The 25,796-nt window shown below is 41.2% G+C and overlaps 1 protein-coding gene across 1 annotated transcript in view; it reads left to right on the forward strand.

Annotated features, from left to right (window-relative positions):
- Notch2 (notch receptor 2) overlaps window positions 1-25,796 on the forward strand; it is a 147,375-nt gene that overhangs the window by 20,668 nt on the left and 100,911 nt on the right. Inside the window, 1 exon segment of the mRNA XM_042675185.1 lies at window positions 21,527-21,608. Within this exon segment, the coding sequence (XP_042531119.1) occupies window positions 21,527-21,608 (82 nt within the window).

Raw genomic sequence — 25,796 nt, forward strand, 5'->3', positions numbered from 1 at the left:
TCTTCTTCTTCCTCCTCCTTCTCCTCCTCCTCTTCCTTCTTTTTTTTTTTTTTGCCAGTCCTGGCACTTGAACTCAGGGCTTGGGCACTGTTCCTGAGCTTCTCTTGCTCAAGGCTAGCACTCTAACACTTAAGCCACAGAGCCACTTCCGGCTTTTTCTGTGTATGTGGTACTGAGGGATTGAACCCAAGGCTTCATGCATGCTAGGCAAGCACTCTACCACTAAGCCACCTTCCCAGCCCCTTGTCAGCCATTCTTAATGTGTATGCAGCCTCCAGTGACTGCTTCTTCAATGTTCCCCAGTTTTCTCTAGAGCCTATAGCAGGGGCCGCCCCTTCTTGTAATTTGAAGTCACCCCAAAGCCATTCAGCATTTTTCTCTTAAATACTTAAAACTTTGAACGGTACACTTTGCTTGTGTGGATGGGTGTGTCCATACCTCACTGTCACTTAATGCAAGTGCACAAGCTGTTTCTTCTTTTAATCAAAATGAGGAAATAGAACGTGTTTTGTTGTGGTGGTTGTGTTCCTGTACCCACAAGGAAATGTGTAGCCAGGCTTTGTGGGAACTGTAACTGATACATTTCAGGGAAGAAAACGTGTAATGGCTAAAGTTTTAACCCTGCCAGACTTTCAGGGGTAAAGAAAGAGAAATCAGCAAACGGCCACTGCATTTCAGGTTAGCAGCTAATTCCAAGGCTAATAAATAAGAGCCCTTGCCTGGTTTCTAGCCATTGCTACACGGAACTAAGCTCGAGCTTGCCTCTCCTCACCATGTACTTCATGGGTTGTGCCTTTTGTTCAGGGGAGCTTAGCAAATGTTCTTTCAGTTGTCTTCTGTTGTGAGGAACTAGTTTGAAGGCTTGATGCCTACAATAACAAAATGCCCAGGTGACCATTTGACTTCCACAGCAGTCCATTTGGACATTTGGTCTTGCTGTGTAGTCTAGCAACATTGGGCTGTGTTCCTCTCTCACCAGGGAATTTGGCCATGGTGTATGGTTAAGAGCTGAGATTCCTGTTATGCTTAGGAGAGCTGCTCATGACTATTCAAAATGCATATTTTTCCCCATAGAAAATTGGGACTAGCCAAGCATAGTGGTGTATGCCTGTAATCCCAGCAATCAGGAAGCTAAGGTAGGTGAATTACAAATTTGGAGACAAGCCTGAGCTATATAAGGAGATTCTGTTTTTAAAAAAGCAGAGGAGGGGGGAATAAATTATATATATACATTTTATTAGGGACAAGTTGATATTAATAGATTTGTTACATTCTTTGCAGTAAAAGAACATATATGGTTTAGGTACAAGTTTAAAATTTTTAATTAGAAAATATGGGTATCTGAATTAAAAACTAAACATCTTTGACGAGAGAGAGGGAAAAAAAACCCAGTGGACTTTGGAACTGTTTCTTTAAATTTTTTTTTTTTTTTATGGTAGTGCCTATTCTGAGTTGGCAGAGAATCACTGTCAGAATGCTGCACAGGTCTGAAGAGATTTAGGGAAGTTGTAACTAGCTTAATAACCATCTGTGGAGTGACATAGATTGACACACCCAATTACATAAGATTGGAGTCTGAGAACTGTGCGTGTGCGCTCATCCCATCGACATCTGCTCGTCATTATCAACAACAGTAATGGCTCAGCTATTTCTTTGGGGCCACATAAAAGATAGTGCACCCCTATCAAAGGCCACGTCAGACCTGACACAAACATAGAGCTTCCCTCATTTTGTGCCCTAGGTTTTCTTTTGTGAGGTTTTGAAATAATTCATTCTACTTTGTGTTTTTTAATTGTCTTTTCTGTGTGTGTGTGTGTGTGTTTATGTTTATGTTTGTGTACTAGTAGTGGGGCCTGAACTCAAGAGTCTCCCTCTTGTACTAGGCTTTCTCTTCTCGATGCTGGTGCTCTATCACTTGAGCCACACCTCTACTTCTGGCTTTTTAGTGGTTAATTGGAGATAAGAGTCTCACAAACTTTTCTGCCCAGGCTTCACATTGTGATTTTCAGAGCTCAGCCTCCTGAGTAGCTAGGATTACAGGAGTGTGTGAGCCACTAGCACCCAACAGTTGTCTTCTTATAAATACCATGTCTTTCCAGCACAAATTTTGCCCAAACAAGGTAGGGCCAGTGAACTGTGGGTCATTTTTTTCTAAGTTTCTTGTCATGTGGTACCCTTTACTTGTATGACATAGTATGAAAGCATTCAGTGTCTGCTGTTTATACTTTCCTTAGACTGCTCTTAAACCACCTGTGGGCACTTTCTAATTAATTCATTTAGATCACCGAGTGGGAGGGAGAATCAGCTCATATGGGTAGTTTGCATGCTGAGAAGATAATATGTAATGGTTTGTAAAGCATTTACAGGGCCAGGTGCTCATTTGTAGAGGTTGAGGCAAGGATCTCATGAGATCTTACATTGTTGCTCTACAAGTGCAAGGGTGAGTTAGAAGCAAAGCCAGGCCTCCTGTCTGTACCTGTGTGTATAATCCATCACAACTTTATTGGCATAGATAATGGAATCTTGTTTTTAAAAAGTATCCCTGTCCTGCAAAATGTTAGAATACCTTTCCAAAGTGGAAATAACATATTTTCCTGCTTCTTGCTTAGAAACATCGTGTTTTCTTTAAATTTAGTTGTTTTTGATGGTACTACAGGGCTTCTGACTAAGATGACTTTTGAAAAATTGGAATTTTATAGAAATCACGAGTTTTATAGAAATTACTTTTCCATGCCAAACTGTTAAAAAACAGGCTGAATTCAGTGATACAAATGTGTTCTTGAGCAAAATGTTGGCAATCTTAACTTTGAAGTTTTTACATTTGGCTGCCTACTTTTTTTTCCCTTTGTGTTTGTTTTTGCAGTTGTGGGGTTGAAACTGAGGGCCTCACATTTGGTAGGCAGGTGTTCTACCAAAATCCTAGTCCTTTTTGCATTAGTTCATGCTTCACATAGGGTCTAGCCTTTCCCCAGGGCCTACCCTCACTCAGATCCTCCTGTCTCTGCTTCCCACCTAGCTAGGATTACAGGTTTATACCATGCTCAGCTTGACTTTTGAGTCAGGTCCTTGCTAACTTCCTGTTGTCTAGGCTAGCCTCAAGTTGTGATTCTCCTATCTTTCCTTCTCGAGTATCTGAGATTATAGGTGTGTACCACCCGGCCTGGCTTTCTACCTTCTTTTTGAACTGTGTACCTATGTGCAAAATAAGTGCTTAAAAGGTCTTGTTCTGACAAATGATCAGACACAGATGAACATTGGTAGAGCAGTGGTGCCAAGGGTATTGGCTGTGGAGCCTTTTTGTTTTCTTGAGACCTGATGTAGAGTTGAAGAAGCACCATGGGCCTGAATCTGGAAGCCCTGGTGTTGGACAGTGTAAAGCTCAAAGAGTGCCCTTAGATAGAGAACTCATTTAATGAATAGATTGTACATTCCTTGTAGGAGTGTGTCCCTGGGCAAGATGTTAGAGTAGTTGTCTAGTGTTTCTTCATAGTCTTCTCAAAGCTGGTGGCTCATATCTGTCATCCAGCTCCTCAGGAGGCTGAGATCTGAGGATCGTGGTTCAAATCCAGCCCAGGCAGGAAGGTCTGTGAGACTCTTTTTTTTTTTTTTTCTTTGGGTCCGGTCGTGGGGCCTGAACTCTGGGCCTGGGCGCTGTCCCTCAGCTCAAGGCTAGTGCTCTACCACTTGAGCCACAGTGCCACTTCCGGCTTTTTTCTTTTTGCTTATGTGGTGCTGAAGAATCTAACCCAGGGCCTCAGGCATGCAAGGCAAGCGCTTTAGCACTGAGCCACCTTCCCAGCCCCATCTGTGAGACTCTTATCTCCAATAAACTACCAGAAAACCAGAAGTAGTGCTGTGGCTCAAGTGGTAGAGTGCTCACCTTGAGCTGAAGAGCTAAGGGACAGCTTCCAGACCCAGAGTTCAAGTTCCATGACCCATCCTGCTGGCAAAAAACCCCAAAACCAAGAAAACAAAACAAAACAAAAACCTCTACTAACAAAGAATAGGTGAGCATCCAGATGTACTCATTTCATTCATTTATTTATTCACCCAATATGTAAGTACACAATAAGTGCCGGGCACTGTTAGAGTTGCTCGGAATATGTAGAAGAAAGCATTAGAAACAAAACAAAAAACCCGTTGTAGGACTTCAGTAAGTATATGCTAATTAATCCTATTTTCAGTCCTGCTGGTATTTTATTATTATTGTTATTACTATTATTATTTTTTGTACAAGGGCCTGAATTCAGGGCTTGGGGTGCTGTCCTTTGGCTTTTTGTTCAAAACTGGCACTCTACCACTTGAGCCACAGCTTCACTTGTGGTTTTTTTTTAGTGGCTAATTGAGGTAAGAGTCTCCTAGGCTTGTTTGCTTGAAGCTGGTTTTGAATTGTGATCTTCAGAGCTCAGCCTCCTGAGTAGCTAGGATTACAGGCACTAGCCATTGGTACCCAGCTAGTCCTACTGGTCATTGAACCTTTCAGGTAAGCTTGTTCTTTTAGTCCTCTATTATCACTTTGCTTTTTCTTGGAATCCTTGCACTAGTAATTGCTGTGATTTGTGTGGTGTGTGTGTGTATGTGTGTGTGCATGTGTGTGCCAGTCCTTGGGCTTGAACTCGGGGCCTGGTGTTGGCCCTGACCTTTTGTGCTTGACTAGTGCTCTACCACTTACCACAGCTCTACTTCTGGCTTTTTAGTATTTATTTGGAGATAAGAGTCTCAGGGACTTTCTTGCCTGAATTGACTTTGAATTTAGGAAGCTGAGATCTGAGGATTGTGGTAGGAATAAAGACTCTTACTTCCAGTTATCCAGTAGAAAACCAGAAGTAGATGTGTGGCTCAAGTGGTAGAGGGCTAGCTTTGAGGGAAAAAGCTCAGGGATAGAACTCAGGCCGTGAGTTCAAGCCTCAGTATTGACACATACACAGAGAAATATATTTGAATCTTATTTTTCATGTGATAGGAACTATGCTGAGAAACCTTTAGGGATGTTAACAGAACCTGAACAGGGAAGCTGAACCTCAGCCTGCTCTGGATAGGTGAAAAATCTGCCAAGGACCCCAGTGTTTGCAGATAAAGGCAGAACATGTCTCGGTAGTTCTGGTGTACTTGATGGAGTGAAGAAGATAATGTTAACTATACTGCAGTGTGCACGTGTTTCTTATAGTAACTCATGTGATTTCTGACTATTTGGGCACAGTGGCCCTGGCTGGGACATGAACAGAGGGATTTATCAGCCAGTTGACAGGTCTCTAGGCTACCCCAGTTTCTCATTGCTCCTGCCTAGCTATTTCCCTTACAGCCTGGCTTACCTGGGGATGTCTCAGCCTTGTATTTTTTTTTGTCGTTTCATGCATATTTATTAGATAAGTTGGTTCTTGTTACTTTTTTTCTTAAATTAGGAAGTTGCTGACAAGGTGCAGGACTGTAGTTTGTTAATTAGATCAAATAATGATATGAGTTGTGTTGATTCCCATGAAGAATACTTACCTAGGCTCACCTTCGTTATACAAAAGAGCTCACAGGAGAGGCACTGGTGGCTCCTACCTGTAATCCTAGCTACTCTGGTGGCTAAGATCTGAAGATCAAAGTTCAAAGTCAGCCTTGGAAGGAAAGTTCATGAGACTTTTTTTTTCTCCCCTGTTGTGGGGCTTGAACTCAAGGACTAGGCTCTGTCCCTGAGCTTCCTTTGCTTAAGGCTAGTACTCTACCACTTGAGCCACAGTGCCCCTTCTGGCTTTTTCTGTTGATGGTGGTACTAAGGAATCAAACCCAGGGCTTCATGCATGCTAGGCAAGCACTTGTGAAGCCACAATTCCCAGACCTCCATGAAACTCATACCTTCAATTAACTACCAAAAAACCAGAAGTGGACCTGTGGCTCAAGTGGTAGGGTGCCAGCCTTGAACAAAAAAGCCAAGAGACTTGTACTGGCATTAAAAAAGAAAAAAGAAAGAAAGAAAAAATGAGTTCACAATATGTCCAGAAGTAATGAGAACACCGGAAATGTGACATAATCACAAACCCTTCAGCAAGTGTCCTTTAGCATCAAACAAACAGACCATGGACACCAAGGGAATGGAAAGCCAAGGCTTCATCAGGGAGGGAGGTGGGGGGGGGTTGCGGGGGGTGAGTCTGTGCTTGGTCAGGAGTGACTGCAATGTGTTCTGGAGAGAAGAGAAGCATGTGTCAGAGCTTGAAACAAGTAAGGATGGAGGAAAAATGACAAGAAACAAACAAGCCGTGAGTCATATAAGATTGGAGATAGAGGGGCTGGGAAGGTGGCTCAGTGGTAGAGCGCTTGCCTTGCATGCCTGAGGCCCTGGGTTCGATTCCCCAGCACCACATAAGCAAAAAAAAAAAAAAAAAGCCGGAAGTGGCACTGTGGCTCAAGTGGTAGAGCACTAGCCTTGAGTTGAAGAGCTGAGGGACAGCACCCAGGCCCAGAGTTCAGGCCCCACGACCGGACCAAAATAAAAGAGCTAAGGGACAGAGCTCTGAGTCCAAGTCCCATGACCAACCAACCTCCCCCCCCCCCCCCCCCCCCCCCCCGCCCCTGACAAACCCAGTATAGCTGTAGACTTCACATATTCCTAAGGGTAAATATATTTTAGCTTGTAAATGTGGCGATACAGCAGGTGACCTCAAACTTAAAAAACTATGTCCCCCTGGGGAAGGGGACCATTTGAAAACAACCACACGTGGTACCAGGGCTTAGACTCAGGGTTTTGAGCTCTTGCTTAGCTTTCTTACTCATGGCTGGGTCCTCTACCACTTTGAGCCATGCTTCTTATTAATTGGAGATGGAGTCTTATGGACTTTTCTGTCTAGGTCGGCTTTCTGAGTGGATAGGATTCTAGGCATGAGGAACTAGTGCTTAGCTCCACAACTCTCTCTCTTTTTTTTTTTTTTTTTAAAAGCATGTTCTCTTCTTTCAAGTAATGTTTTCATAGATTATATAAATGCCCAACCAATAAGCCATATATATATTATATATATATATATATATATATATACACACACACACACACACACATATACACATATATGTGTAAAGTGTTAGTGAAGCTATGCTTTAGAGTAAAAACATTTACACATCTGAAATTTCTTTTAGCACCCCGGTAGATGGTCTTGTGCCCACCCCCACCTCCTACCTCTGGGACATACACATATGCACATACACACACTCATACATACATACATACTCATAGACATAGACACACAGAAACACATGCACGCCCTCTCCCTCACTTTGCTGACCACTGATCCAGATCCAGAATGTGCACTGACAAGTTTAAAGTCCTGGTTCTTTCATTAAACAGATTATTTTTAACTCCCAGTATTTGTAATGTTTCTTTGCATTTAAAAAAATTAATGTTTTGGTGGAAAAGATAAGGACAGACTATAGATATAAGTCAACTTGAATCTCTTCTTGAGAAAGAATAACTTTTTTTTTTTTTTTTTGTCGGTCATAGGGCTTGAACTCTGGGCTTGGGTGCTGTCCCTGCGCTCTTCAGCTCAAGATGAGCGTTCTACCTTGAGCCACAGTGCCACTTCCAGTTTTCTAGTGGTTTATTGGAAATAAAAGTCTCACAGACTTTCCTGCCCTGGCTGGCTTTGAACTGTGATTCTCAGATCTCAGCCTACTGAGTAGCTAGGATTATAGGGGTGAGCCACCAGCGGCCTGGCAAGAATACTGTATTTGATTTTGAATAAGGGAGAATTAACCACCTTCCTCTTCAGGGCCTAGCTTGGTGTGAATGAAGTGCTTGTCTGATGTTGTTAAGCCTTTTGGTCCCAAAATTATGGTGATTAGGTGAGTCTTGGTAAATGTTTACTGTTTTTTTTTTTTCTTCTTTATTTGTGTCTGAGCACTGTTTCTTAGCTTTTCCACTCAAGGCTGATACTCTATCATTGAGCCACTCCTCTACTTCAGCTTTTTGCTGATTAACTGGAGATAAGAGCTTCATGAACTTTCCTTCCCTGTGCTAGCTTTGAACTGCGATCCTCAGATCTCAGCTTCCTGAGATCAGGATTAAAGGTGTGAGCCACCAAAGCTTGGCATTACGGTTCACTTCAGAATTTGGAAGCCCAGGATTGTGCTCACTGCATGTCACATTCAACAAATCCAACTTTCTTTGTTAGAACAACTTCTACTTTTGTAAAGAAGTGAAAAGAATAACACTGCTCATCATTTACAATGAGACTCTAAAAAGCAAATGATAAAGGGGAATGAGATGCTGGCCATCAGGTAAAATCAGACAAGCACAAGGATGTGTACTGTACATACAGGTATTTCCAAATATGTTTGCAGTGTGAGAATGAATGCAAATCATTTCAGTATGAGAGTTGCTCACTCTTTACTGTTACTGGAGAAACAAGCTCAGCTATGTACATGTGCTAGAAGGTTGGTCAACAGTATCCCTTTAACATAAGGAGGGGCTGCCCTTTGAGTTATTCCCAGTCCTGTGGTTTTCCTCCAGCTGAGTAAAGACAGCTGTGCACTCAGAAGTGTGGCTTAGACACAGAAAAAGAAGTGGTCAGTTGCTTTCTTTGACTATGGCCATTTAAAAAAGTTTTGGTCTGAGACTATTAAAAAATCTTTTGCTCCTTAGGTTTCTGTTGTTGGCATTTCTTAAATTTTGATGGTATATTTATTTACAGAGCGTGCTATTCATTATGGATCAATTGTAGTTTAATTCATCTATCAATCCAAAGTCCAAAATGCTCTGTGATCACATGTACTATAAAGAATGTCACAGGGAGCCTGGCGCTGGTGGCTCATGCCTGTAATCCTATTTACTCAGGAGGCTGAGCTCTGAGGATCGCAGTTCAAAGCCAGCCCGGGCAGGAAAGTCTGTGAGACTCTTATCTCCAATAAACACTAAAAAACAGGAAATGGCACTGTGCCTCAAGCAGTAGAGCTCGCCTTGAGCAGAAGAGCACAGGGACAGTGCCCAAGCCCAGAGTTCAAGACCCATGACCGACCAAAAAAAGGGAAAACGGAAAAAGGACCTAACATATCATTTTTCTACCATTTTTAGTGGCCTGGACATGAAGTAAAGTGGCATTTTGTGGGACAGTAATATCCACTTCTGTTCAAAGCTATTGTTAAAATTTATTCTCCTGGAAGACAAGAACCTGGTGTCTTTGCCTCGTGGAAAGGTAGTGAAGTGTGTAAGGGTTCTTAGGTTGGCACCCAACATCAGTCAGGATAGTTTATTTCTTGCTTTGGGAAGGTAGGTTTTGTCTTTTTTTTTTTCCTGTCTCAGTTGGTTCTTTTAATAGGAGAGAAGCAGACCAGACAAAGAAAATAATTCTATCTCTTTTGACATTTTTGGTTTACCACATTAGTCATTCTCCGCCTTCTCTGAGTAGCAGGCCACACTCTTCCTGTTTAGTGGTTCGGTTTTCATTAACTTAACTGAAAATTTTTTTTTGGGGGGGAACATATTTCTAGTCAATTGAATCATTGGTATTTTGGCCAAACAATGATGGACTGCCTACTTTTAATAGGGATGCAATTTTTAAGAGTGAAATCTTGTCGAGATAATGTAGGCTTTTATGATCTGCTTTTCTCTCTAACATAGTTTTCCTCTCACTTATGTGATGCTGCTTTATTCTAAGAATTGGTTTTTTTCCTTTTCCTTGCTCCTCTCCCCCCCTTGTTACAAGTTACAAAAACAAGAACTCTATATTATTTTAGCCATTCTTTTACCTTACAGGGTAGTTTGTTTTGTTTTCCTGAGAAATGATACACAGCTATGTAATGAATCCTAGAAGTGACATATTTCCAAAGTGGCACTTGTTTGCTGTGGAGGTCAAGGTGACCCTGATGAATGGACGTTGGTCATTGTGGCATGTGGGTCAAGGGTGGCTCTAAAATTTAACTTTGGCAGCCACTCTTGTCCTGGGTGCCCATTCTGGTTTGATTTCGACAAGTATGTGGTTATTAGCTGGTCTTTGGCATGAATATTTTTGTATACATGGCTGATACTTAGGTGATTATCTATTTGAGGCTATTGTCACAAATGTGTGCTGGTTATGGTAGATAATATATTTTTCTGACTGTATCTCTATAGATGTGGGTGAAAAGGAATACAGGACCAATAGATCCTGTCTCGGATCCCTTGATTTGTATGGCTTTGGGCATGTTCTCCCCCCGCCTCCTCCATTTTGTGCCAGTACTGGGTCTTGAACTCAGGCCCTGGGTACTATCCCTTGGCTTCTTCACTAAAGGCTGGTGCTCTGCTACTTGAGCCACACCTCTAGTCCTAAGGCTCTTATTTTCCTGAGTTGTAGTTTCCTTTTATGACAAATGATGCTAATATACTAACATAGGGTTGTTGTTTGTATGAAGGTATCAGGTAGACTGTGGAGGTGTAGTATTCTCTCTGGCTAGTTGATCTGTATAGTCACCTTCGCAAGGCAGCCATCACACATCAACAATGGTGAACTGGTTTTCCGGTTCACTTGGCCATGGTGTTCATAGGAGCCAGGTTTGTAGACTCAGGTGGAGGGACACAGAAGAAAGTCAACTGAAAATTCCTACCTAGTGGAAGCTGGGATATTAGTTGTAAATGTATTTTATAGAGTGCTAAACTGTGGCCTTGCTTTTCTTCGTGGTCTGGTTCCCAGCAACTCTGTCTTTGGGTACAGAGATACTGTTACTCCCATTTCACTGGAAGGATACTGACCAGCCAAGTGACTGTAGATATGTCTGGTTAATTTCTGAAATTCCCCTCCTTACAGTTGCTTCTTTTTTTTTTTTTTTTGGGTCCAGTTGTGGAGCCTGAACTCTGGGCCTGGGCGCTGTCCCTCAGCTCTTCAGCTCAAGGCTAGTGCTCGACCACTTAAGCCACAGCACCAGTTCCGGCTTTTTTCTTTTTGCTTATGTGGTGCTGAGGAATCGAACTCAGAGCCTCATGCATGCAAGGCAAGCGCTCTACCACTGAGCCACCTTCCCAGCCCTACAGTTGCTTCTTAAGGTGGTTGCTTGCTGATTTGGAGTTAATTTTCTCTGGAAGTGGGTGGTTACTACAGAAACTACTGTGTTCAAGTTTATAAATTGGTTTTACTTAACAGTGCTAAAACCAGATTATATTAGGTATATGTATAGCAATTTGTGTGTGTGTGTGTGTGTGTGTGTGTGTGTGTGTGTAGCTACTTGATTAACTTGATTTTTTTTTAAATATAAAGTTTAGCATTTGAGAGGTTTTTTTTTTTGTAACATATATTTCAACTCAGAGCCAAAATGATTACAATGCCTTAGTTTTAATATTTTCATGAGGTAATGTGTGCTTTAGTAGGGAGGAGGAAAAATGTTATTTAATCACACTCATAACCACATTCACGGAGCCCTTTGTCCCTCTGTTTGAATGAGGGTTCCTTGCTTTAATACTGGCTTTCCCAAGGACTTAATCCTGGTAATGTGATGAGGTGATGGTGGGAAGGACATTCCCACTGGGCCTGGAGTGGTGTAACTGGTAAAACTCCCTTCTCTAAATCCCTCTCCTTCAGCCTAAGTGTCACTTCCCTGTCCCCAAAGTGGAATGATCTTTTATTGCAGAGAGTTTTCAGAGTGATTGATAAACAAAAGACATGAAAATCTCTTCCGTTAGGTCATTGTTTCCTTAAAAGGCTAGAATAAGTGATCATTTTGGAGGTTTTCTTTTGTCTTGTGGGAAATTAAGGACTTGTTTATCAGTCTTTGGGAAGGGAGAAAGGAAACTATGGGCTGCTTCTCCAACAGTTTTGCGTGGCAAACATTTTCCGGGCATTGACCCTGTGCCTGGCCTTGTAGCTGAGTTGGCGCTGGTGGAACATGGCTCATGTTACCCAGAATCTGAAATCTTCTGGAACTCTTCAGACACCACTTGGGAGGAGTGGGACTGGAGAGGATGAAACAGAGGACAGGCACAGCATTTTGAAATCCTACAAGATAATTTGGGTACATTTATGAAAGGGTGGGAGAAATACTTAAGGACAATGTATGTTTTTCTTTTTTTTTGGATAATGTATTTTATAGGACTTACTCTCACATTTAAATTTAATATGCTAGAGTATGAGTTGTTGCTTTTGATCTTTTGGAGAACTCTAATGATGCTGGAACAGAAGACATCTTTTGGTTTCTCTAGAACTAAGCAAACCTTTATCATAGGCATTGAAACTCTCTGAGATTTCAAATCAAATTAGTTGAAAATGGGCAAACCTGGGATTCCCTCCTATGGTTGAAGACATTTTGTGGAAAGCTTGAATTCCAACATGGCAGCCTATCATGTGTACAGTTGGAGAACTGAAGTTTTTAAGAGGAACTAATTGATCACTGAAATAATCAGTTCTGTATTGATTTTTGTTAAATTAGTTGTGGGGCTTGAACTTAGGGGCTGAGTGCTGTCCCTGAGCTCTTATGCTCAAGGCTAGTGCTCTACCACTTTGAGCCACAGAGCCACTTCCGGCTTGTGAGTAGTTAAGAGTCTCACAGGGACTTTTCTGCCTGGGTTGACTTTGAACCATGATCCTCAGATCTCAGTCTCTTGAGTAGCTAGGATTACAGGGCTGAGCAATTGGTGCCCAGAGATTTTTGAGTTTATTAGACAGGAGCTGTACCACTTGAGCCACTCTCCCCTGACCCTTTTGCTTTACTTACTTTCCAGGCAGTTTCTTGAAGTTTTGTCTTGGCTGGCCTGGAATAGAGATCCTGCTACTTACACCTCTCACCTCCCTAGGATAACAGTTAGACACCACCATACCTGCTTAGTGGTTAAAATGGAGTCTCACCAACATTTTGCACTGTCAGGCTTGGCACCTCAATCTTCAGGGTTGGTGCTCTACTACTTGAGTCACACCTCCACTTCTGTACTTTTAATGGTTAATTGGAGATAAGAACCACTTAAGATTATTTACCCAAGGTGACTTTAGACTGTGATCCTTGATCTCAGCCTCCTGAATAGCTAGGATTACAGGTGTGAGCCCTGCTTAGTGGGACTTGGGCTTCTGTGAACTCTACTTCAGAACAGTTAGCTATATAAGCAGTTGACTATATAAGCAGTTGACAGACGTCCCATAGAATTTACACAGTTTACTATCCGCCTGCATGGGCCATGGATAAGCACATTTCAGTCCCCACCCCACTGCAGTTTTTACAAATAAACTTTACTGCTATCATCTTAAAGGATTTTATCAAAAGACTGTGGGGATGAATGCCCACAGGGAAACTGAAGCAGTTCTTTGGATTTTCCCTACTTTATTTTGGGAAATTGGCATGATACTATATAATAGCATGTAATGGTCATAGGCATTGCCATTTCTTTTAAAACACAGTTTTATCCCTTGTTGTCCCTTGAAGTTGTTTCCTCTGTGTAAAAATCGTTCTGAACAATTTAACTTAAAAGAACACTTTATTTTTTTTTGGGTTAGAGGTAGAGTATTATATACATTTATTATTATTATTATTTTTTTGTAGCAAAGATGCTTTAAAAAAAGCCTTTAAGGGCTGAGAAGGTGGCTCAGTGGTAGAACGCTTGCTTTGCATGCCTGAGGCCCTGGGTTCGATTCCTCAGCACCACATAAGCAAAAAGAAAAAAAGCCGGAAGTGGCGCTGTGGCTCAGGTGGTAGAGTGCTAGCCTTGAGCTGAAGAGCTGAGGGATAGTGCCCAGGTCCAGAGTTCAGGCTCCACAACCGGACCCGAGGAAAAAAAAAAAAGCCTTTAAAATTAAAGGCTTTAAAAAAAGATTAAGTTGTCTTAAAAATAATATTTGGAAAGGAAGAAAGAATTTACTTAAGAACACAGGAAGTTGGTGACATACAAAATTTGTCTTGATAAAAGAATACAGATAATAAAACTGAATAGACACATGTTAAGACCAGTTAAGACAATGGAATAGCTAGGGGCATAGCTCAAGTGGTAGAGTGCTTATCTATTATGCTGAGGCCCTGGTTTCATCCCTGAACATCAAATCAAACCAACACAAAAGCAAGAGACAATGGAATAATATCTTTGGCCTGGTTCAAGTAATAAACATCATATAAGATTTAGTCTTTTTTTTTGTGCAGAGAATAATTGAAGTTATACACATATTTGGTAGATCTTTCTCTGTTGATTTTTTTTTCTTTTTTCTTTTTTGGGTCATGGCTTTTTTGCTCAAGGTTAGCGCCCTCTACCACTTGAGCCACAGCTCCATTTGTAAGCTTTTGCTGGTTAATTTAAGAGTTTCTTGGATTTGTCTGCTAGGATTGGCTTTGAACTGAGATTCTCAGCTCTCACTCAGCCTCCTGAGTAGCTAGGATTTACAGGAGTCAGCCACCAGTTCCTGGCTCAACATTTAGCTTATTGAACAGATAGAATTTAACACATAAGTTGAAGTTTAAATATTTTCTTTAGTCTTCACAAAGATGAAAACTAAAGAAGGGGGGGAACCCTTAGTGCATATTAAATTTCTATATGGCATAGTAGATTGATGAATTTTACTTTTAGTATAATAAGTGTTTGGGATTCTGTTTTGTTAAGCAAAGGTATCTTTTGAGTTTTTGGAAAGTGGTGCTTTTTGGCTGGGAGTCCTGTAGCCTAAGCCTTAGCCTCTGAATCTGGTATCAGCACATCCCTGGTAGAAAACACATTTTCTATGAGATGAAATCTGTGAAGAGTACAGAAATGCTTGATCACTATCAGGAAAATAAAATTGATGGCTCCCTTATTGCAGTTTTTTTTTCTCCCTTTTAGTGAAGATTGCTTTTTAAGAGGAAGACAGATGTTTCTCCACTTTGTTTTTATTTAAGTATATCACTTGGGATTTGAAGCTTCCGCACTTCTGTTTGTTTGGGTGGCTTTTTTTTCTGTCTTCTTTTTCATGGCTTGATTTCAAAAAACAGAATAAAAAATTTATAGCGAAAGCTTTGTTTGAAATTGCAGGGTGCTAGAGAATTCTTGCAAATCTCTGGTGTCTCCCTGTCTGCCCTCAATTCTCCTATTTTTGGTAATAATGTAAGCAGTCATTTTAGAAAATTTCACTGTATTCATTTTACTGTACCTCCTACAGCAATTGTGTGCCAGAAGCAACAGCAGCAGCCACTGCCAAGTCCCAGTCTTCATCTCCCTCAGACTCTGCTACTTGAAATTTGCATAAGTGTCAGGAAAAAAAAGAGCCCTACATAACTCTTCCTCATATATTTTAGGAGCCCTAGCCACTCAAGGCTTTAAAATGTCTTGAATGAGCAGTAGATATACGCACTTGAGACAAGGGTGCAATTTGAAGAGCCTACAAAGCAACAAGTAATGCCAATTTCAAACGATTACATGTCAATGCAACAAGCGAAACACATTGAAGCCTGCTCAGATTACACTGTCTGGGGTAGCAGACTTAATTACTCATGTTAGAGATTCCTAAAACAAAGAGAGGCTTTTAAATCAGTGATGTGAAGCTGGCATGCCACTGAAAAGGCCTGGAAAACATAGGAAAAGCCTTGAGGAAATTTCAAGGAGTCCAAGTGTGGATACCTCCAGCCTATCCCTAAATGAGTAAATTCCTGTCAGCCTGGAACTGGGAAAAATCAACCACAGCTTGTTTTGTTGTTTGCAGTGTTTGTAAGGAGCAGAGGCTGATAAGCTTGAATAAACACAGGAGCCTTGTCTGTTCTAAGCTACAGTAGTACTAAACAACAAGGGCTACTGGTATGTTTCTTTGAGCTTCTTGGATAGTTTCTGAGAGTAATGTTAATAGGGTAAATTAAAGGTTTCTAATAAAAACAATTTTTATTTTGTTCTTTTTTGTTTTTTTTTGGTCGGTCGTGGGGCTTGAACTCTGGGCTTGGGTGCTGTCCCTCAGCTCTTCAGCTCAAGGTGAGTGCACAGCGCCACTTCCAGTTTTCTAGTGTTTATTGGAGATAAGAGTCTCACACACTTTCCTGTCCCGGGCTGGCTTTGAACCGTGGTCCTCAGATCTCAGCCTCCTGAGTAGCTAGGATTACAGGCGTAATCCACCTGGCACCTGGCTCACATTTTTTATATAGTCCTTTGGGTTGGTCACATTCTGTCTTTGCCTACCTTCACATTCCCTTCGTAAACTGTAAGGATTATATGGGCAGAAATGATCATATTAATGTGTGATTTTCATGCAGTGTCTGTGTAGAGCTGTGCTCATCCAAGAAATATTATTTTACTGTATACCTTTAGTAAATCACATCTCCTTATTCTGTAGCTCTTGAAAAGGAGAGCAGTCAGCTCTCTTTTTGTTGTTGTTGTTGTTGTTATTTTTTGATTTTGTACTGATACTAGGGCTTGAACTCAGAGACCTACACTCTTGCTTGGCTTTTTCACATAAGGCTGATATTCTACTACTTAAGCCATACCTCTACTTTCAGATTTTTTTTGGTTAATTGAAGCCAAGAGTCTCGTGGACTTTTCTGTTACAGCTGGCTTTGAATCACAATTCTCAGATCTCAACTTTTTGAGTAGCTAGGATCTTTTTGGTTTTATATATAGTAGGTAAGTAGGCCTTTCAGGGTCTGCTAGTGATGGTGATTGGGAAGAATATATTCCATTTGTTGATACCACATTCTAATTTAAACTTAATTTAAATTTAAAATTTAAATTTCCTTTACGGTGCAGTAATTTACCCTCCCCCTCAGAGAAGAAGCTGTGACCCTTATCAGGGCCTTCTATGACCTAACTCCTGCTGCTAGTTTCATTCTTTAAGGCCAGACATTACCCTTGTTTCCCTGGCTGCTGCTCTTTCTCTGTCTCTATGATCCTCTTCACTTTGGTCTTAGCTCATATAGTTTCTCCGCAGGCAAGCCTTTCCCATGCCCTCTGAAGCATCTCCACATCCTTGCCTTCTGAACTGCTTGCATCTCATTGCTGTTTGTTCCTAAACATTTCACTGAAGTGACTTTCTTTACTCATTCGCTTGTTATCCATTTTGTTCCCTGAGAAAAGTGAAGTTCATGAAGATAGGAACTCTATACTATGAACCATGGTGGCATCCAAGACCTCAGGGCCTGCTCCTGCCCATAGCAGGTGCTTTGTGTGTGTGTGTTCTGAATATTAGAAAGCCAGTCTCCAAACATACTGCACTGAAAACGTGTGAAAATTGGAAATAAGCTTCTAGATTTTGTGTCCTGTTGCCAAGTGATGAAGTGATGAGATTGGAATCCACTACTTCTCTTTGTTTCTGCTGTTTTTTTAGGGGGATGGACAGACATGCACAAACAGATACACAGACACAGTATGTAAGATTGATTTTGCTCAGCCAATATTTATTGAGTGTTCACTCTGTGTGTGGTATAAGAAGGAAATTTGGGAAAATGTCACTCTCTAACTAGTTTCTCAGAGTTTATTAAAGCCTTGGTTTAAGCACTAGTCCTTTGTGACTTGATTTAGCATTTCACTGATTTTACAATTGTGAAACTGCCTTCAATTTTATTATTCAGTGTTTTACTCTGTTAAGAAAAGACATTGAGCTGGGTGCGGGTGGCTCACTCCTGTAATCCTAGCTACTCAGGAGGCTGAGATCTGAGATTCATGGTTCAAAGCCAACCCGGGCAGGAAAGTGTGTGAGACTCTTATCTCCAATAAACCACTAGAAAACTAGAAGTGGCACTGTGGCTCAAGTAGTAGAGCGCTCACCTTGAGCTGAAGAGCTGAGGGACAGGGCCCAAGCCCAGAGTTCAAGCCCCACAACCAACCAAAAAAAAAAAAGGAAAAGAAAAGACAGTTGAATTTTGAAATGAGATTTTTTTTTTCCTGAATATTACCATTATCTTGGGTTATCAAAGGCTGTGTGTATGTGTGTGTATGTGTATGTGTGTGTACTGGGATTGAATTCAGGGCTCTTGGCTTTTTTCACTCAAAGCTGGTGCTCTACCACTTGAGTCATAGTTCTATTTCTGGCCTTTTGGCTAGTTAGTTGGAGATAAGAGTCTCATGGACTTTCCTGCCTGGGGTGTCTTTGAACTGTGATCCTTAGATCTCAGCTGCCTGAGTAGCTAGGAGTACAGGTATACAGGTGTAGTCACTTGTACCCAGCTGGGTTATTAAAAGTTTTAGCTTTTCTTTGTGTAGCAAATAAAGTATTCACTTAGCAATAGCCCTGAAGTGAAATTATGAGTCTCAAATTTTATTTTATTTTATTTTTTCTTTTGTTTATTCAGGCAGGTTCATCCAAGACCTCTACTAGTGCATTGAATAGTTCTGGAATTTTAAGTGAGCACTCATGTCAGGTATTAGTGTATTTGTTCTCAGTGTGGCTGCTTAGGCCTGTATGGTCAGCGTGGCCTGGGAACTTGTTAGGGATACAGATTCTCAGGCCCCTTCTAGCCCTACTCAAGCAGAAACTCCAGGGGTTGGATCTAGCACTGTTTTAACAAACCCTCCAGGTGATTCTGATGTGTACTAAGCTTTGAGAACTATGGCTTAGTAAATGTTAAAGGTTCAAGGTAGCATGAGCTCACAAATCAGCCAAATAGCATTAATTATTAGCCTGGTAAGCCCACCTCCTTTTGGGCTGCTGAATTGGATTGGTTCATTAAGGCTAAACTGTGAAGTCATTTGCTGGGTTGATTGCCACATATTGACTTTGGGTTGTTTGTATTTCTCTGAACCTGTCACTGTAATGATTTGCCAGGACACTTAATAGGAACGGGCTGTGATTTTCTGAGTCATGGGTGGCTGGGTCCTTACACCCTCCCAGATAGATTCCTCCAGGCAGACGCATGCCATTGGCTTGTCTTATTGAGGAGAGTGTGACTGTTGGAGCACAGGTAACTCCCAGGGGTTTAGTCTATCCTCAGATTGGTTTCCAGGTAGGGAATTGAGCCCCTTGTCAGATTGTGCCTTGCCTGTTGTCCAGCTAGGTAGTGGTAGAGGAAGCAGGACTCAGGTCTTCTGATCCCCTCAGGATCCCTATGCCTGCAGAAAATTCCTTTCCTACTGAGAGATTTTCCCTTTTATTTAAAGAAAAAAAAAAGCAAATAGAGAAAAGCCAGGAAGTTCTCATTGAAACTAATAAAAATGTCTAAAGAGGATGAAAAAATCAGTTCAAGTGCTTTGGTATGGAGGAAATAACCTGACATTAACTGTTTTAATTATAGTTGTTGCATTGGGCTTATCAGTGTGGGAAGAGGGAGCATTTGAGCCTTACAGGGAAGTGGGATGTGGACAAGATGACCCTCTTCCTGAATCTGCCGGGGGTGGGGGGGGGGGTGGGGGGGTGCTTTTTCAGAGATGGGTTGGGCTTAGTGACAAACCTGGGTCCAAGGCTCAGTGCTGCCACCAGCTAGAGATCAGATGCCCCATGAGCAGGTCCTTTACTTCCCTGGCCTTCACTTTCTGGTAAATAAATGGGTACAGCAACACCTACCCTGCCCTGAAGAAGAAAAGTGTCAGGTAGTTAGGACCGCAGCCTAGATTCAGGCTGGTGGGTCCGATTCTGGTTCATTGCTACAGTAGGCAGGTCACTAACCCTCAGAGTTCGCTCACGTGTGCAGTAAGTTTAATGACAGTAACTGCTCCTTAGGTTGTTGTGAAGGTGGAATTAGTATGTAAACTACTCAAGAGACAGCACTCAGGATTTAGGAGGTGCACTGTGTTAGCTGCTATTGCTATTACTAGTTTTTGGTGGTATTGCCTTTTGAACTCAGTCTCATGCATGTTAGCTAGTCTGCTACTGAGCCCCACCTCCAGCCCCTGTGATTCTGCAGTTTATGTATAGAATGATGTGGCTACATGGGAACTTCTTGGATTGATTTCCTTTCAAGTATTTATACATGAATTATTCTAAAACATCTTAAGAGGCCTCTAAGAAAGAGTTTATGAATTTCAGCTTTTAACTATTAAAGTAGTTTTCTTTTTGGCTTGGTTTTCCAGAGGTCATTAAGGTTTTCTTTTTCTTTTTTTAGCTTATTTTACATATTATTATTATCTTTAGTTGTAAAAGGAGTTTTGCCACTAAACAAAGTAGTTTATGAACATAATGCATCTTGATCAGTGTCACACCTTTCAAAATTGTCACTCAACTCCCCAACTTACTCTTTCTCATTAGGGACTTTCTTTTTGGGAGGGGGTCAGTTGTGGGTCTTAAACTCAGGGCCTGAGCTCTATTCCTGAGCTCTTTTGCTCAAGGCTAGTGTTCTATCACTTTGAGCCACAGCTTCACTTTTGGTTTTTGAGGGGTCAATTGGAGAGATGAGTAGGAACTTAGAAAACAAACCAGAAGTGGCACTGTGGCTCAAGTGTTAGCGTGCTGGCTTTGAGCTGAAGAGCTCAGAGTTCAAGCCCCATGCCCTACGGGGGGAGGGGGAGGGAGAGGGAAGAGTAGGAACTTTTCTGCCCTAGCTGGCTTCAAACCACCATCCTAAGATCTCAGCCTCCTGAGTAGCTAGGATAACAGGTGTGAACCACTGGCACCCCACTGTCATTAGGTTTGAACTCAGGGCCTGGGCTCTGTCCCTGAGCCTTTTTGTGCTCAAAGCTAGCCCTCTATCACTTGAACCACAGTGCCACTTCTGGCTTTTTCTGTTTATGTAGTATTGAGGAATTGAACCCAGGACTTTGATTCCTAGAGTGCTAGGCAAGCACTCTACCACCAAGCCATATTCCTAGCCCTCATTAGGATTTTTGATACTCATTTTAATAATGAAAATTTCAACCCCAGAAGCAAAATAAGTAAGCCATTTTAAGCATTTAACAAATGTGTGGTATGCCTTGGTAGACTTTCTCCTCTCCTGGCTGAAATCAATGAAAATTTTCACTAGTGCAGCTTTTTTTTCCCCTCCCTATAGTAGTCTGATTTTGGGAGAAATTTTGTTGTCTCTCAAAGGGACCAGGGGAATGAAGAATTGGAGAATTTTTCACGTTTTCTGTACATATTAAATTATCTCATTGTTATCTCTGATTCCATTCCTCTACAGTTTCTATTCATGATCTACTCCTTGTCTTTTTGAGAGCCTTGACTCTCATTATATTTCCTTCACTTACCTGTGTATTCAAATTCTCCTTTTTTTTTTCTTCTGGATCCTAATATACTGTACGTTAGGTTCTCAACTTTAGTTTTTTGAATGAATATTGTTGGTGTTTCTGATTTCTTGCTGAAGTGGCTTGTTTTAAAACTTTACCTAAAGCCAGGTCACTCCTTAATACGGTAACCCTGTATTTATTCGGGTCTTCCTAAAACATTCATTGAACTCTTACGTTGTCGTCTGTAGTATCTAAATCCCAAGGTGGTTGTGCTATGGCACAGATTTGCTCATATTGTCATTGGGAGAGAGAAGGTTGCAGCCAGGGCTATTGAAATCCAGAGAACTAGGAACTTCCAAGACCATGAAAACAATTAATGTCAGAATTGACCCTGGGGATAGCCTCGGTGCTTCTATAACTCTAGAAGCCAAAAGATGAAAAGCTGATTGAAACTCTAAAGGGAAACCTACATCAGATTTAATATGGGAATGAATGTGAATGTGGATCACATTTTGGTTTCTGAGGGATATGCCTAGCCCCTTATATTTCTAATGTATGTTTCTTTTTTTACTTTAGCACTGCAGTGTCGAGATGACCAAGAGCCCTGTGTAAATAAAGGAATTTGTATTACCTACCACAATGGCACTGGATACTGCAAGTACGTTTTTCTCATCATATATTTTCTCTTTTCACAATGGGACACTGAACAAGATTTGATTCTCTCTTATTTTTAATACTGCTGGGAAATGTTACTGGTTCTAAACCTCTCTGGTACAGTTTTTGTGGGTGGTGAGGAAGAATGTGGCTGTCAGAGGAATGGATAACAAGAACTGTTACTATCTTACCATTAACGTTATGAATGACTTTTCAGCACTGGCCTTTTGAATATGCTGTCTTACATTGTCTTACTTTAAGGCATGTCCTTCAAATCTCCCTCCCTTAACTTGTTAGCTATGTTAGCTATGATTTTTAAATCAAACCAAATAGATATTAACTTTAATTTTTCCCAGTATAAGTGAATATTAGAGTCACAGGCCATTTTTTTCCTAGTGTAAAAAGCTCAATTCCAGAGGTGAGGCTGTAAAGGAGGAAAATGTATGCATGCATAAAGGACAGGGTAAGGAAAGAATATCATCATATGGAGGAACATTCTGGATGAAGGCAGGACACAGGACTGAGAAAATTTGTGTGTGTGTGTGTGCATGCGTTCCAGTTCCAGAGCTTGAACTCAGGGCCTGAGCACTGTCCCTGAACTTTTAGTGCTTAAGGCTAGTGCTCCATCACTTGAGCCATTGTTCTATATCCAGCTTGTCAGTTATTTGGAGATAAGAGTCTCATGGATTTTCCATGGCTTCAAACCATAGTTCTTAATCTCAAGGATTACAGGTATGAGCCACCGGCACTCAGCTCATAGGATAGTTCTTGACTCAAGAATATGTTTTTCTTTTTCTCTAATCATATATTCAGCCAGACTTTTTGTTTGAGGAAGGCTGTAGGATAATTTTATAAATAGGTTGGATTTTTTTTCTCCATGCACTAGCACTGGGATTTGAACTCAGGGCCTCATGCTCACTTGTTTGTTTCTATTCAAGGCTGGCACTCTACCTCTTGAGCTACTTCTATAAATCATGTTTTTTCTTTTACTTCAGTTGAAAAATTTTGGTGATGACATGTATCCTGTGTCTTTCAGTGAAATAAGATTTGGTAATATGAAATCTGTCTTATTTTTTCTTTTTTCTTTTTTTTCTTTTTGGGTCCGGTCGTGGGGCCTGAACTCTGGGCCTGGGCGCAGTCCCTCAGCTCTTCAGCTCAAGGCTAGCGCTCTACCACTTGAGCCATAGCTCCACTTCCGGCTTTTTTCTTTTTGTTTATGTGGTGCTGAGGAATCGAACCCAGGGCCTCATGCATGCAAGGCAAGCGCTCTACCACTGAGCCACCTTCCCAGCCCCTGTCTTATTTTTTCTAAATATAATTATGACTTTTTTTTTCTAATTATGTCTATCTAGTCTGACATCAGAACTTAAGTTCTTTTTTTTTGGTCTGTCATGGGGCTTGATCTCTGGGCTTGGGTGCTGTCCCTGCGCTCTTCAGCTTAAGGGAGTGCTCTACTCTTCAGCTTAAGGGAGTGCTCTACCGCTTGAGCCGTACCACCACTTCCGGTTTTCTAGTGGTTATTGGAGATAAGAGTATCATGCACTTTCCTGCCCGGGCTGGCTTTGAACCATGATCCTCAGATCTCAGCTCCTGAGTAGCTAGAATTATAGGTGTGAGTCACTATCACCCGGCTTAGAACTTAAGTTCTTTAATATCATAAATGAGAATCTTTTTTCCAAGTCAGAAGTAATTTTTCTCAACAAAGTGAAAATATTTTAAGTTGTGATGACAGTAGAGCTTAACAATTGTTTGGATTGGAATAAGGATAACATTGGAGATGAAAGATTTTTATGTAACTGATTATGGGCTTCTGACTAGATTTTTCTAGCTGGAAAAAACATGTGTTGCATTCTCCCCTAAGAACGAAAATACAACTGAAGATAATAAGGGAGGGAACTAAATATTTTGGAGTGGGCCACTGCAATCTTATAATCCCTTTAAGGCTCTGGTGCCAACTTGCTTGCTTTATTCTCTTAGTCAGCTCTCTTGTGGTAGTTAGCCCATTACATTGTGATCATTGTTGGCTTTTTTTTTTTTTTTTTTTGTAATTGTTTTTGAAGTAGATTCCAAGGTCATGGTCTTAGACATTTTTGCAATACTAATACCTACTGTAGTATGTGGTTCATAGTTATTGCCTGGTAATGTGTATTTTATTTTATTTGTACTGGTGTTGGTTGAATTCAGGGCCTCATGCTCTCTCGGTTGACTTTTTCACTGAAGGCTAGGTACTCTACCACTTGAGCCATAGCTCTGCTTCTGTCTTTTGCTAGTTAATTGGAGATAACGTGTCTTGGGTTTGTCTGCCCAGTCTGGCTTTGAACCAAGATCCTCAGATCTCAGCCTCTTGAGTAGATCAGATTACAAGTTTGAACCACCAGTACCTGGCTTTAGTATATATCACACGTGCGTGTGTGCACACACACACACACACACACACACACGTGTGTTTTAAATAGTTATTGGTTCTCTCCAATAAGAATTTATTTTCCTCATGTAGTATCCAGGTTGCCAGTACCATACAGAGTAACAAGTTAATTTGGACAGAATTCAACTTGGTGACTTGTATAGTGAGAGTTTCACATAGGTTCTAAATGTTGGCCTGTATATTTATGGTCTGGCATGAGGAGAAGGTAGCTAAGGGATGATAATATCTGCATGCTGACTAGGAGAGGACACCAAGGGTCACTTAGGATGAGAAGTAGTTTTGTGAGTTTCTAGTCTCACACTCTGTAAGCAAGGTCAGGAAGGCAGGGTTGCCTTCAAGTTCTAGAAGAATTGGAAGCCACTACTCACTTTGTGGCTGGTAAAATGGGAGCAGCCTGAATGCTGTCCTCAGCCACCTGTGAACCATTGAAAGGATGGGCACTTAGGAGTCCAGTGCTGAGTGTCTCCCTCACACATGATCCAGCTGTTGTGTGTGAGGGAAACGCTTCCTGAGAAAGGGAGAGTAAGAAAACAATTTGACAAAACCATCATTTTGGGTGACCAATCTAAACAGCAGAACTTAGGAAAAGAGAGTGTTTACCTTCATGAAGGGAATTTTAGGGTCATGGATGGACACAGGAAAAGAAGTAAGAACACTTCCAGAGAGGCCGAACCTTTCATTCCCCAAAGCTGCACCAACTTTACAGAATCTTAAGCAAAGTTATAACCCAAAGCTGTGCACTGGTGGCTCACACCCGTAATCTTAGCTACTCAGGAAGCTGAGATCTGAGGATCAGGGTTCAAAGCCAGCCCAAGTAGGAATGTCCATGCTTATCTCCTGTTAATCAGCAAAATTTTGGAAGTAGAGATGGGAAAGGAGTGATAGAACACCAGCCTTGAGCAAAGAAACCAAGTAAGAGTTGAAGCCCCAGTACCAACACACACACACACACACACACACACAAACACACACACACTCTGTGTGTGTAAGCAAAATTACTTTGCACTTGGCTTCATTCATTCAACTAGGTGCTCCCCGCCCCCCCCCCCCCCCAAAGAAGGTATTCTAACTTGTTCAGCAAATATTTTTACATAATAGTAAATACATATTATAACAGCAGGTTTATAAAAATTACATCGGGCATGCAGGGCATGTGGTTATCTTTTTGTTCATGAGACTGCTTTGTGGATTAAGAAAAAAATGTTGAAGCCAAATCCTTTTTGGGGGATGGGTGGGACTGTTTTAAAGTAGGAGGCATTTGACTACCTGCTAAAATGGCATTATGCTACTGATTCAGCTAAAATATAATGATTGTTTATAGAAATTCTAGAAACTCTCAATAAGATCATTTTGGCAGAGGAGGATAAGTACTTTTAAATGAGTTTTGTACACAGCTCAGATGTTAGATGTTATTTCTCACTGTTAGGATCCTAAGTACCCTGTCAGTCTGTGATCATGAAGATCATGATTCCAGACAAGAAGGACCTGTGGGATATTGAATAAAACTCAGTTATTGCTGCTCAGGCATTGCTGTCAGGTCTTAATAAAGCCGCTCTCTACAGAAAAATAAGGCATTTTATTTTCTCCTTGTCCTTCTGAGAGGTGTAAATATGTAATTAACTTTGGATATAATTAATTACTTAAACATTGTTTGCTCCAGGCTTTCAGATATAAACCATTCCAAATCCTATTTTGATTAAAAGTCATGAGCTACTCAAGTTCACTGGGATATTAGAGGTAAGTGAGTTATGAGGCAGGTTGTGAGTT

Source organism: Dipodomys spectabilis, unplaced genomic scaffold (genome assembly GCF_019054845.1).
Source record: "Dipodomys spectabilis isolate Male_0828 unplaced genomic scaffold, ASM1905484v1 ptg000002l, whole genome shotgun sequence".
In the NCBI taxonomy this organism is placed as follows: Eukaryota; Metazoa; Chordata; class Mammalia; order Rodentia; family Heteromyidae; genus Dipodomys; species Dipodomys spectabilis.